Raw genomic sequence first — 16,537 nt, forward strand, 5'->3', positions numbered from 1 at the left:
CGACTTTGTGCCCCGCACGCGTGCAGCACGCAAACCGCACGGGAACCGCACGGATACCGCGCGCTCGAATTCGCGGATTCGCAAGAAATTCACCGTCGGCAATTATTACCGCGCGGGAGCCCTCCACGTACACGTGGATGTGTGCGATCTTGTACATAAGTGATTTTTCCTGGCCGCGGTATTTCCGCAGCGGCTCCGCAAGGAGGTCCCTTTATTACCTCCGTTTCAGGATTTTGCATACAAAGAGGGAGCAGGACTTTACTAGCTTTTTAGTGCCTCCACTCCTCCGCGGTTTTAGATTTCCCAAAGCGGGACCTCTCGAACCGAGGGATTTAATTCCGGGGAATTTATTAAATCCCGCGATACGGAATCCCGAGTAATTGGACCCGTGTGTTCGTTAAATTTAATAATCGAACGCTGCCGATTCCGGGGGTAAATTCGTTTCGGGGTAAGGTTTTAGGATGAAACCACCTGAAATTTGAACATTCGAGGTCCGGGGACTTTCGGTATGGGATTCGGCGACAAACAACACACGGCAAGAGGTTTTCTAAAAACTTGTATTTTTCTTCCTTTTATTAATTAATAAACGTGTGAGTGACTTGTATACGTGTATCCGTGTGCGCGGTCGCACTCTCTCTCTTAACCTCTCTCCGCGTGTCGCGATCAGTGTGGAGCTGTGTGTTGTGTGTGGGTGTGGTATACGTGTGGCAGTATATTACAAGATCCCGGGGAGGGACTTCGAGTTCTCGCCCCTCCCCGGTAATTAGAGATTGAGAGAAATCAATTAACAAAATTAACTAAACGCGAAAGACCGCCGTCCGACTCGACACGAAGCGCCCTTAATCCTCCCCTGTTCCTGCGTCAGGATGATGTCCAGACAGAAGCGCAAAAGGATGTCCTTTTCCGGGCACTTCCATTATTTCCAAAGTGTCGCATGACTATTTGCATGACGAGCCGAGCTCACTTTGCACAAGGCGAGCCGGTTGACTTGTTACGCGAGCTACGCGCAAGAAAAAGGGAGCAAGAAAGAGGATAAGGACGAGATTCGTGATCTCTCGGGTGATAAGTCAACCGGCATGGCGTCGCGGAGAAACCGGACGAGCGGCGGTCCGGCGCATTTTGGCCGTCTTTTATCTCGGAATAAGAAGTCCCAACAATGGTTTTCGGAGATGTCATTTTACCCAGTCCCGGGTAACGCAGGAAAGGGGATTTCTCATCGTGAGGGCGTCTCGTGTTCTCAGCCGCAGCCTCGCCCCATCGCGCACGCGTCGTCCAGCGTTTAATAGCGAATAACCACTTATATCACACAAATTTTAACAATATACAAAATGTACCCTATGTACAAGGTTTAAATTACACTCCCTCACGCGCTACCGGACGCGTGGCGTCCTCTCGGCGGCAGGAAGTCCCCGCTCTTGCAAAACTTCCGGTGGCCATCCTTGCCGCCGAAGAGGACGCGCGTCCCGTCAATGGCGCTCGCAATCCTCTCGCTTTCGGTAATGCAAAGAGTGGTTCAAACGAAGGTCCTCTATGAACGGAACGAGTAAACGAATAACGGTCATTTCCTCCCTTTCCAGGTATTTTGTCCCTTATGATACAGCATACATCCAAGATTCTTTTATTGAGCTTCGAACGACCGCCGCGGGGCGTCGAGGGACGTTCGCCCGATCGCAGCGCCGCCACGCGAGGACGCCAACAACTGCGAACAAAGGTAGCCCCCGTCTCGGCGAAAGAGTTCCCCCTAACCGGTATATTCAATGTCCGAACGTGGCGTTGAAATAAATCGTAGAAATTCCCCTTCCCAGAACAAACGGAAGGTCTCTTCGAGTTAATCAAAATCAATCGACTTTTCTCTGATACACGAGGACAGGTGAATTTCTCGTCGGCCGAATCGAGGGCTACCTTCACAGGCGAGGGGGCTTCTCGATGCCCCGGGGGTCGGGTAGAGAGGATGATATTATCGTGATGTACTTTGTTCTTTAAAGATTATACATTTATAATACACTTATTGCGGATGCTCGAAACCCTGTCACTCATATTAAGTGTCCTCGACCTCGCGTACCGAATGGACGCGAAATTCGGACCAAGGACCGACGCGGTCGTCCTCGCAGTCAGCATTTTCAGTTTCCTGTGGGTCAAGGATCGATCTTACGAGATCAATTGTCATGATTATGTCGCCTATGTCCGAGGTTGTTCGGATTCGCTTTATTTGAGTCATGGATCGGTGTGGTTTGCGGAGCCACCCCCGGCGGTTCTTCGGTCGGGTCCTCTCCACCGATTCCTCTTTCCTGTGTCCCGTCCTCAGGAAACCTCTTTACGTCGGGTCCTCTCTCGGGAGGCCTACCTCGCTACCCCTAGTAACTTATTACCACTCCTTATTGCTTTTAGGGTAGAATTTAGCCGCCGTCTTTCGCCTTTGTCACCCCTCCCTCTCTCGTCCACCTTTGGAAAAGAGGACCTCCGAGGTAAAAAGGAGAGGGAGGGATTCGGGCCCGTAGTCGCGCATACACAAGAGGTGAGAAACGAAGGGAACATCCCGTTAATCCTCGGGGAAATGAAGGGCTGCGATTTCATTTCGCCCCAAAGGGCCGAGAGGGGATGAAGCGCGCTTCCCGAGCTTCGTTCAACTCCTCGGAGCAGCTTCCTTAAGGGAGTCTGAATAAAAAAACGTTAGAAAGGTGGAGGAAGAGTAGAAGAAAGTAGGAAGTGGACTACGTTAAAGTGTCACGTGGGCAGAGTGGGGGTAGCGGGGGGCGTGGCCTCGTGGCTGGCGCTCGGAGTGGGGGGTACCATTAGCGCCTACACGGCGCGGAGACAAGGGACGCCTAATGAACTTAGACGCTGTACAAGGAGCCCTGTGACGCAAAGGCCTGATAATTTTGAAAGAAAAATAATTTTCTATGAGTCGATCTTACCCCTGGCCAATCGGTACGTCCAGCGGCGCGGATTTTAATCCCCTGAATGGGGAGGACGAATTAATCGACTCGAACCCTTCTTAAATGTTAATTCGCCAAACAAGTAACTCCGTTAGGAAAGCAATTCCTAAGAGAGAATTTCCCTTTTCACTCTAGACCGTACAATCCCGGCACTTTTGTCATGTGAATCGCTCGTTAGGGAAACGGCCTCGTTTAGGGAATTCGGGGGTCGGAAAGGGTTAACGCGCCTCTTGTTATGCTTATTTGCTTTTTTTGCGGGAAAATGATCGACCACCTCCGGATCATTGGCATGTTAATCTCGACTCCTTGCCTTCCTATTTCGGCCTCTACGTAGACTATTCTCAAAGTTCTCGCAGCAATTTCGTTATTCATAAGGCGGTCAAGACCACGAGGCCCCGACACCTGCCCAGCAATTTGGAATGGTAATCGGAGCACCCCAATTTCGTGTCTCCGCACCTGGTCGCCCGAGGCCACGGCTTGGACAAGGCGCGTCCACTTATAAGAAATTCCGGGAAAAAGAATCGAACGAGCCGGTGATTTGCTTCCCGTTCTTCGAGGCTTTAATCACCTCTCGACGATCGACAAGGGAAGTTTCCACATTTTTCGATGCCATACCCCAATTTTATTTACTCGATTTAATTGCATCGCCGATCTCGGAGTGGTGGAAAAAAAGGGAGACGGATATGTAAAGGAAGAGGATTTAGGAGAGTCCCCTCGTTTCTCCTGCATTGAGCAATGATTTATTGGTGATCGCGCGTCGTCATTCGTTGCGATTGAGCCGATCCAAAAGAATTATAGCTGCAGTTTGCAGGGCCCAACTGCAGCGTTCGTCGGCTCGGTACCACGAGGCAAATGAATCATAAGGCGAGGCATTAAAGAAACTCAAAGTAGTTCTCCAATTTGAGATTAGGATAGCGCACGACATAGCTCCGGTGTATCGGAGTAGTCAGGTATTTCTGATCGGGCCGCAACTTTTCGAATTATGTCGTGTACCGGCTACTTTGAGAGTAGCTACAATCGGAATCAGCTCGTACTTGGAATGTGTTCAAGGATCTCGAAAGTTTAGGGGTTCGGTCTCAAAGAAAGGCAAAGCCATCCATTCGGAACTTCCCCGTCGAGGTCCCGCGGCAAGCCCAGCAATTTTATCGAACAGTCTCTCCAGCTCCGGTAAGAAAAACCCATCGTCACCGCGGGTCCTCGAAATCGGTTCCAAATAGCGATTCCACCGTCCCTTGTCAGAGCCGGAACCTCAAACCCACGGTACCAAGCCGAAGAACCATCACCGAACGGACAAGATTAATTATTGCCTATAGTACACCCCTTCCGTGTTTCCAATCCCAACCCGGGATTGGGAATCTCGATCCAAACCCCGGTCTTCGGACTCGAGGGCCTTCCTCGAGGGGTCCCTCCCCAGCTCCTTCCATCCCAAATCTCCCATCTCCCTTCCGCTGGCCGAACCGTTAAACGCGTCAGGAAATCCGAAAACCGCCGAAGCAACGGCAAGAGACCCAGAGTCCCAAAGTCCGACCCGTCCAGAGGAGTTCACGTCCTGGACCCGGTGCACCCCCGTCTCACCGGACATCACCCTGTCCCGGGTCCCAAGTCTAGAGGACAGAAGAGGTCCCTACCCTCACCACGATATCTCGCGCCTATCCGATTCCCCCAGCACACAGGGCCCGGACCTAGGGTCGCCAGAAGCTCTCAGTCGCAGGGATCCCCCCAGGATGTCCACTCCTGGTAGGACGGGTGATGGTGGTGGTGGGAATGGCCCGGCAGGCCCGAATGTACCACCCCCATCGTCTGGTGATGGTGGTGGTGGTGGTGGTGATAGTGCTGATGACCCGGCGGAGGCGGCGAATAGGGCTCCCCTCCGACGCCGACGTCCACGACGTCGACCTGCGTCGGCAGGCTCGGCGTAGCGACGACGGCCGTCGGTTGCGGCGAGGGCTGAACCTTCTTCGGGCGACCGACCGGGTTGCCGCCTCATTCGCGACTCCTTCTGGGTCGACCCACCTTGCCCTTCCGGACGGGGGCGCCGCCGTTGCCCGCCGCTGCTGCCGCCGTGACGCTCGACGACTTCACGATTTTGTGCCAGTCCGTCTCGCACACCGGGGCGCCCGACAGCAAGCAGTACCTGGACACACATTAAAAGTCCAGGTTAGTCTCCGGATCCCCAAGTTTCGGGACGAACGAACGTCCGTCGACATTTTCACCCAAGACGTTTTCGATTCGATTTCTCCTAGAGATTGCGACAGCGAGGAGAAATCATCGTTTCCTATCCGTGATTATTTTTTATCGAGAGAAAGAAGGGGCAGGGTACACTTCCGAGCTGGTGTGGCCCACTTGCCGCACCGCCGGTCATTTTTACCGACAAGCCGCGGCCTTTGACGGCATATTTACCGGGGATCGGGGAGATAGCTTTTGACCGGGGTGATCGATCGATCGATCTTAATCGAGCTTCTCACCTGTCTCCGGGCACTAATTGAGCGCCGCACTTGCTGCAGGCGAAGCACTTAAGGTGGAAGACCGAACCTCCCGCCCTCATGACAAATTCACTGGCCGGTATCGTCTGTCCACATCCCGCACACGCCCCTGTGTTGCCAAACATTCTGAAAAACGGAAGCAGACAAGACATCTCGATTAATAACCACGTCAAATCCTCCACCTAATTATTAAGTCCTTATTTCCGAACCACCGTGAAGCCCACTTGGGGATTCGACGTTGGGAGACGAGCTCCCATCGACCCATACATAGAATCCAGTCGCGCGACAAACTGAATAAAAAAATTAAATCACGTGACTTTGCAACAATGAAAAAATATTTCGCGTGGATTTATTCGCGAGGGAAGGAAAAAAAAAAAATTGAACTCGAGAATCGGGTCTCGGGAGGCGCTTTCTACGTCGAAGCGAGGCCCCCCTTAAAGTGGCTTAAACGAGCTCCCCGATATAATAAGGTGTTGTAAATGCGCCTTTTAATTGGCAGCCAGGCCAGATAGGCCCTTCGTTCCTATCGAGATCCCGCGAAATCCTCGCCGTTAATCCGGCACCCAGGAGGTAACGGTAAACGTGGAATACCGGCGTCACATAATTGACATTGGTGACCCGGGTTCGACGCCGACGTCGTATGTATAAGTACGTGGACAGGTACTCGTATAGGCAATGGTTCAAGCCGCGGATGGTAAACGCGTATCGCATCCGTAGGTTTTGGTCCCGATGCCCCTGACCCAGCCAAAGGCAACGAATGTAACGAGTAATTACCCGAGGACGCGGTAATTGCTAACCCAGGTTACCGATCGCGAGGAATCTGCATACGTCCGAAAAGGCGCGGTCGGGTGAGGGGAATTATACATGCAATAGAAGTAAATACATAAAACATAGGGTCGCCGGTAATGGCGTGTAATTACCGTAATTCACCGTGATAATTGCCGGGATTTGTAATTAACGGTAATGCACCCCACCGTCCCGGGGTCTCCGGGCTAACTTGGCGAATTCTGCCGAAGCTGTTGAGCGGAACACGCGATGACTTCGGGAATTAATGGCTCGTGTTCTTGCATATGATTAGAGGCGGTTTGTAATTGCGCCCGGAGGATTGATGGAGATGATCGTCGAGTTTTTTTTAATTGGGAGGGGAAAGTGCCCGGGTGAGGAAACCTAGGCGAACGGTTTCTCCCGACACGAAGAAACGAATCCTGGGAATTCTATTTACCTCGGCTGATACGCGTGATTAGGGTCCACGAGTACTCCGACGTATGGCCGAGAAAAAATGGGATTTTGTAATTGGACTTGGATGGAAAATGTGAAAATTTTTCGGAGGACCTCCGGCCGTGCCCCCTAATTTCGGCCGCCTCGTTATCGGCTCCCAAAGTGGCCCTTATTAATTAATCGATCGACCGATCGTTGCAATGCCTCGAGACAGGCCAATTGGCAGGGAACCCGGAATTTTCTAAATGTCAGCGATGGCGTGAATAAAACATGAGGTTGATTAAAAAGGACGAGCCTTTAACGACGCAAGGAGTGGTCCCTACCCGGGACTCGTGAGAACATCGTGTCTCATTAGAATTGTCATCGATCTTCCCTAACGATCCGACAAGACAATCCAATTAATAATCCGAGGAGCTCGGGCCAATCAGCGCTTAGATGAGGACAAATGAAGACCGCGAAGAAGTCCAAGATCCGCAAAAAGTGGACGGTCTTTGACGGCACTGACCAGTGGTCGAGCAAGAGTCACTCTCACGTGTCCAATCATCGTCCATTTTGCCGTTCTACATGGGCGGTGGCAGACGTCGGGCATCACCCTAATTAGCAACTATGGGCAAACCGAAAGTAGAACGAATCCACGTCAACGTCCGCCTGCATAATTAATAATCCGCAAACAAGGCAAACTTTAATTGGGACGGAAATTTCCCTTAATTTCCCGGATTTTTCTTGCCTCCGAGACGACGTCACAGTTAACGAGGAAAAGACTTTAATTTTTTTAATTGTTAATAAATTCTAACGTATTGCCCTCGTTAATGAGCTAAGGAGGATTGCGAAACTGGGCATTGTTGTCTAGGGAGACATTTTAGTAAAAATTGCCACGATTGGGTAAAATGTCCGCAGACTGGTCGAGTAGCCTCTTTTTGCAGGTAATTGCCTGTTTACTAATCGCTGAACTATTTACGCAGTTATCAAGCTCCTTTCCGAGTGATATCGCTCGAAGGGATACTCTTGGCAAAGAACGCTTGCGAAACGCAACACACGGCTTGTCGTAAGTAAATGAGTATTACCCGAGCGCGAGTTGTGTATGAGTCATTTGAACGTGAAACTTTAATTGGACAATTACTGAACAAGCAATTAGATAAAGTCGGAGAAGTGAGGAGGCAGAAACGGGAATACGAAAATAGACAAACACCGGCATGAGAAACTATTCCAATTAGCAACTGTGCAAACTTTTTACTCGACCTTACGGTGATCTATTTCAAAATTATTGAACAATCGCGGAGCACTTTTTTTTTCCCTCCCCCTTTCTTTCCGTCTAAAAACTGCAAATTAGAGGCAGGAGGGACCGCCAACAATTGTGCAAACATCTCGGTCGAATTATCATGATTAACTCCAGGAAATCGTAACGACCGGGAACTAGACAAAGTAAACCGATGCAATTGTCGGAGCGGCAAACGTGTCGAAATTCCCTTTATTAAATAAATATTTGTAATACCCCCCCAACTCTAGGACCGTCACTTCGGACAATTTGGTTAAGGACCTCGAGGGGTTTGTCCTGCTGCCAAATGCGAATTTTGTTGTTGGCCCCGGCCCAGACGCGATTCGGTCTGCAATGTCTTTATTTCCGATGGACCGGCTTTATTAATAGTCCAGCGGGATTAAATATATTTAATAACATTCACTCGGGCTCGGCGAGGCACCGTTCTAATGCCCGACGACAATGCCGGGAACAACGCGCAACCAATCCCCGCCATTATTCCCTATCGCCGTTCAATCAGAGATGGCCTTTTGTCGATTGCAAGATCATTTAATATGGCGGCTGGTACGAGAATAGTTGTGCTCTCGCCGGGCATCGCCGGAGAGAGACGCCGCGACGCCGGGACGCTCTGGCGAGAGAGAGACGGACCGACCTCGATGGTCTACACCTTGGTGCGCCGTATAAATAAGCCGACGCTCCCACGGGAGTGCTGGCGGAATAATTCCACCGAATATAGGGCTTACAAATTCAGTTTCCCGTCCCGCCGTCGAATTTGATTTATCATTTCCTAATCGAGTGCAATTATTACCGTTTACAAGTAACGGCCGGCCCCAGGGGTGCAAGAAACCCCGCCGACACCGTCCGCAGCCAATGATCCCTCTTCGCCGGAAGTATCGTACGGAATCGCTGCGGCCCGGAGTCACCGTCTCCGCCGTCGACGGTTTTTATTAATTAAACTTTAGGCAACCCCAATTGCGTTAGTTCCCCACGATGCATTAGTCCGGGGAACGCCTCAGGGAGGCGCCATTTTGCGGGCGCAATTGGGGCTCCGCTCGCCGAGAGCGGATCCCCGTTGATTCGGGTGGATCTTGGAAAATGGACAAACAAGCAAGCGGACCAAATAATTAGGCTAATTAAAGCCGCCCAATTTGCGCTTTAGACAATTAAAGTACCGCCACGCCGGAAGGGACGGACTAACTCATTAGCGGTGCACGTGCGTGTCGGTCCTCGGGGGTGCGGGAGGCACAGGAGTGTCGGTACTTTTCCGAGGGTGTGTGCAAGTTACGACCAGGCTGGAGGGGGTTGCACCCCGTGTCCGGGGTGGCTCGTTCAAAATTTTCGCCTAAGAACGTTTCCCGGGGAAATTAACGGCGCGCTCGGCTCTTGTGTTGGGTCTTCTATAAATCCCGGATAGAAAAAGTTACGACGCGATCGTCGATTTTTAACCCGATGTCCTCGATTAAGAAAGCAAACCAGGGACCCCATCTTGGATTTCATTCCATCAACTATCGCCGGCGAAATTGACAATTTCGTACGCGACCTCGCAACAATTCCAAATTTTTCATGCAAATTTATTCGCATGCGAAAAAAAATCCATATCGCCCGCGAAATTGACAATTTGGCGTACGAGTATTAAACATTAACCAATGTCGCGACTTCGCGACAATTTTTCCTGCGTATCCATTCGTAGGGGAAGAAAAAAATCGAGCTCGATAAACGGACGGCCCGAATCGGCGTCCCCGACTTCCGGCGATTCGGCCCGACTCGGCCGGCGTACACGTAAAGCCGCGGCAAATTAAATTGAAATTGACTAGTCGGGTAATGAGGTGGCCTGACCGGCAGAGAGTGCTCGCGCGTTCCAGAAAATGAGTTCCGACTTAACAACAAATTGCCTGGGTGAGATTTTTTGTGCGACCGAAGGGGGAGAGGTGCCCGCGGGATCCGTCAGGGGGGAGGATCCCGCGGGAGGAGGGCAAAGAGAGTCGGCCCTAATAAAGCTAATCGATATAAAAAGCCGCGTTTCCAATAACCATTTAATTCAGTCAATCAAAATTCCTATTAGCTCCGCGAGTGCAATTTGGCCGGATATACCGAACCTCGCGCCCATATTAGAAGTCGGCTGAGATATTGCTCGGGCTCAGCGATGGCCTCGAACTACCGCCACGTACGAACAAGTGGAAACCTCGGAATAAAATCCGGAGCAGGCCGTCAGCGATCTCGAGAGCGTCGGTTAAACCCAATTTACCCGGGCCCCCCGCCGACATAAGGTTTACGACCTCCTCAAATCGAAGTAATTAGGTGTCAGGGACGATTAATAAGATTCCTCGGGTTTCTCGCGTTTCGTCTGGTTTCGGGCCCCACCGGGGGGGGATCGGGCAAACCGATCGGGTTCCCGATAACTACGAGCTCTCTCAATGTTATCGGGTTCTCGAACCCGAGGGCAAACTCGATCCTGGAATCTGGAACCGGACTCGACTGGCCGCTATCTGCGCATGCGCCGTTAATTTCCAATGATTCACGGCGACTGTATTAAATTCATTCAAATTGGCCCTCTCGTTTCTCCCCGAGTATGCATGAACTCGGGTCGACTCTCTTTGCGGCAACACCTGGAAATGCCCCGGTGCGCGATAACCCGCGACCCGATAATAAATACGATTGACCTCATTAACGGGATCCGACGATAAATCGACGTTTCGTAGGAAGAAAGGCCCCGCGAAAAGGCGGCGGCATTAATTCATGCAAATTAGCCGCATCTTCTCGGCGAAGGGGCATATATCATGCGCACGTACAGGCGTACACGAGATATGTTACTTGATCGAGTGCGCACACCTACGAGGATTCCTCGTATCATATCGCACACACTTATACGCGGAAATCGAGGGGGGCAGAGAAGTGCAGGACGCGTGTGCACGGGCACGCGAGGGGCACCTCGAAACACGCCCGTGTACGTGCACAGGTGTGTGCGGTGCCGGCCAGGACTGATCGATGCCCCAGAGGGGTACGGGGGGATATCCGAGGAAACAAAGCATGCAACCAAAACGTTAATTACATTAAAATGAGTCCAAGATGGCGACGGATCGGAGCGGTCCCGGAGGTCCACTTCCTCGAGATAAATGGGAACGTTTGACGTTCCCGAGCGAGGACGGTGAAATGTTAATATATATTTTTTTTTTTCTTCCTCCGGATAAGAAGGGGGAAGAGTTTCCTCGTGGATTTGTAAAGTGACGTGAGGATTTAAATACCCCGGGAGAAATGACGATTTCGAGGGAGCCCCTCGTCCTCGCGGTTAAGGCGACGCACTTATTGTGCAATTTATGCGCGATACGTTACCCTCGGATATTGGGCTCGGGAAGGAGGGACCTTAAGTGCACTCTTTGATCTCGAGGACGAGGTCGGGTGACCCCAAAGTATAGTAATCTCCCCAAGGATAACCGGCCCCGGAGCGGAGATCAATTCGCCCCGGCTGACAGAAAATGGGGATTTAATCGAACGGTCGTATCGACAATTTCGCGACCGGAGCCCGCCGCCATTTTCCTCATCGCCTCCGTTCTCGATCGACGCCGTTCGACCGCTCATTGGCGAGATCTTTTTAAGTGGACCTCGAGTGTCCATCCAGGTTTAAACGCCGGGTATCCGGTGATTAAACCCTATATAAGTAATCCCCCGCCCTTAACTTTAAGGCCGTCGATTAAACCTCGGGTCTTTGTTGGGATTAATCGCAGGTTAGCTCGGGGGCTAAGTTCAGGAGACATCATCGAAATCGGTCGGCAAAGCGACGGTCCGATCGGTCCTGGTTCCGGTCCCCTCCACCTCGCGGAGGGACGGAGGAAAATCCAAAATGGCCACTTCCGATCGCGGGGTCCGATCGCGCCTGGGCATCGGCATAATTGCCTTCGATTCGCCCAAAGTGTCTCCGGGGGGTTTAAAGTTCCGCGCGGAACGAGCGAGCGTCGGGACGGATAATGGCGGCGTAAGGGCCGCTTCGCCTTAATTAATTTCGAAACTCGAAACTCGACTCGCGGCCCGGATGGCCCGTGCGGTAGGTCGTAAACTTCGAGTGCCGTCGAGATATCGAAGGAACCCCTCTCGCAACGTCAGTCGATACTCGGCCGGGGTACGGGCTCTTCTTTGCCGACCTTTGGGACTTCTCGGCTCGGGTTGGCTTTCGAAAAGTTTCGCTCTACAGCCCCCCCTCGTTCTCCGTCCGCCATCTTTCTTTGCTTCGGATTTTCCCCTCTCCGAAAAATTCCCCGCGAAGAAATTTCGGTCATTTTTTTTTGTTCCCACCCCCCCTATCCGACATTAATTCTCGTCGATTGCGATAATTCGCAGGCCCAAAAATTCGATCGGAGTAATCGTGGGAATTAAACTCGCGAATCGCAGGAACCGAACGAAGCCATTCCTCGAAGGGGTGGCATAAAGAGTCGAATAAGGGAGGGCCAGGAAGGGCGTAAAGTAAGCGCCGAGTCAATAAGGCCTCTGAGGCGTAATCCACGTCACGCCATGGACAAATTAAAACTTAGTTGCTTTGCAATCTCGTCCGGGACCTTAACCGGGGGGGGCGAGGAGGGGGCGGCGGGCAACCGTAGAGTTAAATTGTTATGACATAATTAGGGGCGATCCGGAGGAGGGGGCGGCGGGAGGGGGATGAAAGCCCAACATGGCGACCAATTTTCCTGAGCGGTTCTCAGAGCCTCGTTCGGGGGGATATTTGTCGCGTGTTTTCCGACTAAGTGAATTGTATTCCGGGATTTGCCAAAGCGAGTCCTCGCCCCCTCGCCCCCTTACCGGACACCCTTTCATTTACCTGGGAAATCAACATGGCCGGCGCGATTTCTACCGCCTCGATTTAATCGAATTATTCCGACTGCCGATTAAAATCCCACTTTGCCTAGATGCGCCCCATTCGTCGGGCAGAACAGCGGGGCATTCTTCCTCGAAGGAAACTCCGCGAAAATAGGGAGAACTAATCGAATTCTCCCGGGAGAACGCCTTAGCCTCGAAAAAAAAAAAAAAAATTTCACGGATTTTACTAAGCCAAATAAAAGGTGAGTTTTTAAATCCCGAGGGATAATCGATCCTTCGCGTCGACTCTGTATGCGACGATCGTACGAAATTTCTGCAATGAGATTCGAGGGAAAAGTTGCGGGGCAAGTGGGGGGGAAGGGAGGGATCCGAAATATAAAAATGTCAGGGTGCAGGGTAAACTACAGGTCGAAGGTGGATGGTAGCCAGGCAGGCAGGGCCGTATCCATCGGGCCAACAAAAGTTTCTAAACGATACGGTAATAACAATAATAACTTTTGCAACTACCCCCCAGCGAAGCGGCGGCCTCGGGGGGAGGAGGAGGAGGGAACGGGGGGAACCTCTCCGGCCGCGTAAATTGAACGTCCAACTTGTATTTATATGATAATAAGCGCGTTTAAATAAACCCGGTGTACATGAACTCGCTACTTAAATACCGGACGATTACCGGGGATATTCCGTGCCGGGTTCGCGTGCAAACTTCCGAGGGTGGAGGAGAAAGGGGGTTCCTGGGGGGTACGGGGGGTGGACAGGCCGGAGGGGGTTGCAACATTCATTCTGGCCTCGGTGCGTTACACCGATGTCCATCGGTGGAACTCCCATTTACATATTTACAGTCCCGGAAAACTTTCCCCAAGTTCGGCCGAAACCCTCTCGACGCGCCTGCGCGGATCGAGACTCCTGGGGGGATTTATTTTCCCATCCCGACTTTTACCTGCCGGTTTGTGGGGGGATGGTTTTCCTGGACTATGGGGGAGAGGGTGGAGTCGACTGGAATTTTTTGGGTCCTTTTTAATCCATTTTTCTGACAAGACTTGACCCCTTTAATGCCCTTCTCTTGGGCAGGGATTAAGGGGCGCGTCCAAAATGGCCGCGGTTGGATTTTATTTTCTTTTTTTTTTCTTTCTCAGCTCGGCAAGTAAAATAGGACACGACTTAACTTGCGATGTTTCCCTTCAGAAAATGCGATAATTTTCTCCGGGCTTTTGAAGCCCCCTAATTTGCCTCGTTATCTCGGGCCGAGTTTTCGGCGCGAGGCGTCCTCTCGCCGGCGTCGTAAACGCGAGGGTGGCGGCAAACGGGGAAACGTTAAAGAAGTCAAAGTCGCCATTAAAATACCCCGCCACTGTCGGGGACCCTCCTCGAGGAGTTTTCGACTTGTCTATTAATAATAATCCGCGCGACTTTCGCCGACTTTCACTCGAGCCCAATGGACGCCGGGACGCGGGCTAGAGGGAGTGCTCCAAGAATTCGACTGTACTTTCCAAAGAAAGACCCGAGACGTACAAGAGAACGAGGACTTCTCGTTTAACGAACACCGATCCGGAGAGACAGCTGTCACCGATTGGCCATTATTTGCAGACTCTGCGTCGCTAATGGGCAAACATATGGAACCCCATGGTACCACCGCCCGTGATACCCAACGTGCCTAAAAATCATTCGACCGGGCGCATTTGGTGACATTAACCGGGATTACTTCTTTTTGCAGTGCAGAATTAAATTCCGCCGGTAAATACATTTCGGGGATCGGATCGTCCACGGGGTCGGGGGTCTCCGTGGGAAGGGATGGCTCCAAAATCCCGGCCGAAATTCTTTTGAAATCCATATCCGCCGTTTAATTCCCGTCAGGCGCGTCTGGGGGCGCTAATTCGCCTCGTTATTCCTCGGCCGTCGCGGCGCCCTCCCGCGGAACATCCTAAACCTCATCAGCATCGGCGTTAAACGGACACATTCTCGTGTCCTTTGTACGTCCGGGCCGCAGCGAAGGAGGAGAAAGACAGAGAGAGAGAAAGAGCCCCGGGAGATAATGGGCGGGAGAGGGACGCCGCCACCCCGGAAGCCCAGGGGCGGCTAAAGGGGGCACCGGTTACCTCCCGAAGGAGGTTAGGTCGGGCTCGGTTATAATTTTAATGACGGCGTGTCCGCGCGCGAGCGGGCGCGGACGCGCGCGCGAGCGGACTATTAAGAATACGCGTCGCTAGAAACTTTTAACGAGACGGTGCCCCCCCCCTCGCGGCCCACACCGACGCCGCCCCGTAAATACGTGCACGGGGACCGCGGCGTATAACGACGCCGCCATCTTCGTCGTGGTGTCGCCATCGGGGGCGGGCCCCGCTGCCCCGGCGGAGCATTATGTATTTTATAATGATCTCACAACAAAATTGCAATTTGCAGCGGGCGATGTCGCGCGCCCTCCTCCTCCCCCTCCTCCTCTCCTCCTCCTCGTTTTCTTTACTTAGTTCTCTCGCTTGCACCGGCGCGCAATCCTTGCGGAAGGTTTGCTCTTTCGTGCGATTCAAAGCGCCCTCTGGCTCCCCGAGGAGGGAACTCCCCGTTTCGGGGATTTCGCCCAGGTGGCGACACTTTGCGCCTTCTTCCTTTGTCCGGGACCTTCCTTCGGGGGTTCCTAATTTCTCCGCTCCGGCGTCCCGGGCGGACAAGATGGCGGATCCAAGGGCGCCTTGGCACGTATAAGACCCTTTCTCGACGTTTGCGATCCTTCCGCGAGGATCGCGTCTTATCATCGTCCCGGAGGATACTATTTTTGAACGATCTCGAGCATTTCTTACGGTGTATCCACGTGGAGGTATGGAGATAAGAGCGTTGCTCTCGGCTCCCGGATGAAAACGATTGATTAGCTCCCCGCGGCGTTTCGGAAAAATGTAAAACCCATCAGCGCGGACTTAATTGGATGGCATTCGAGTCTCCGGCGACCGACAGGCCGGGGCCCCGGAGACGTTACACGGATTCGTTAATTATGAAAGGGAAACAGATGGCAGAAGCGGGTTTAATAATCCTGGATAATTTTCCAACGGCAGGGGGGCGCACTTAATTGCCCGTTCCGGGTCGCTTTTCGGGAGAAACGGGTCGAAGGAGGGCCTGATAAAGTGTAAGAACATAACCTCGAAACCGTACCAACGAAGTTTCCAAATACGTCGCGGGGATCCAGTCGAAGCGAAATAAGGGAGATTTCGGGGACGTACGGTTAACGGTGAAAAATGATCTAAACGGCCCCGTTTTCCCGGTTATCGGTCCTGGAAAGCCTCGGATACGTCCCGGGGGTTCGTTAACTGCAAATGGAAAACAGATGGCGGGAAATGCATGCGATTGTGCGCTATTTCGGGAGCGCTTCGTTAGCCGGGCGGTTACTTTTAATGGGGGAGGCGGTGGCGACAAAAAGGCGGCCGTTAATTATTTCGAAAAAAGAAATTCACTCGGCCCCGGATCTCCCTCTGACCGTCTTCGCTCGTTCCTTTGCGTTAATTAAGTCTCGTAAATGACCGACTCAAACGAGGCGCGTGCAATTGCCCTTTGGGCACGTTTCCCTCGATTCCGCCTAGAAGGGGGAATTAGGACGATATCCAGGAAAAAAAATATTACCCACCCGAAGCCGAGGCCAGGTTACGTTAGACTAGATGATTAGGCGACCAAGGGATCGTTAAATAAAAAATTTCACCCCACGCCCAACCGCGACTTTTTGCAAGGTTATACAATAAAGTTGTTAATATCTGCAGGGAGAATTTATGCGGTACCATTTCCGGCGACTCGGGATCGTCATCAGCTGCATACCGGAGAGCAAGGCCCTTAACAATCTTCGACCCTTAACCTCCCTCAAACTT

The 16,537-nt window shown here is 52.2% G+C and overlaps 1 protein-coding gene across 2 annotated transcripts in view; it reads right to left on the reverse strand.

The window, feature by feature from the left end:
- Positions 1–539: 539 nt before the first annotated feature.
- LOC105696948 (LIM/homeobox protein Lhx9) overlaps positions 540–16,537 on the reverse strand; it is a 157,696-nt gene continuing 141,698 nt past the window's right edge. For both annotated transcript variants that reach the window (XM_012419833.2, XM_012419832.2), the window contains 2 exons: positions 5,402–5,545; positions 540–5,070 (listed from right to left, as the gene is read on the reverse strand). In XM_012419833.2, coding sequence (XP_012275256.1) covers positions 4,920–5,070; positions 5,402–5,545 — 295 coding nt within the window. In that variant the 3' untranslated portion in view covers positions 540–4,919. The remainder of the gene's footprint in view (positions 5,071–5,401; positions 5,546–16,537) is intronic.

This window comes from Orussus abietinus, unplaced genomic scaffold (genome assembly GCF_000612105.2).
Source record: "Orussus abietinus isolate OABI.00-Male unplaced genomic scaffold, Oabi_2.0 scaffold16, whole genome shotgun sequence".
Classification (NCBI taxonomy): domain Eukaryota; kingdom Metazoa; phylum Arthropoda; class Insecta; order Hymenoptera; family Orussidae; genus Orussus; species Orussus abietinus.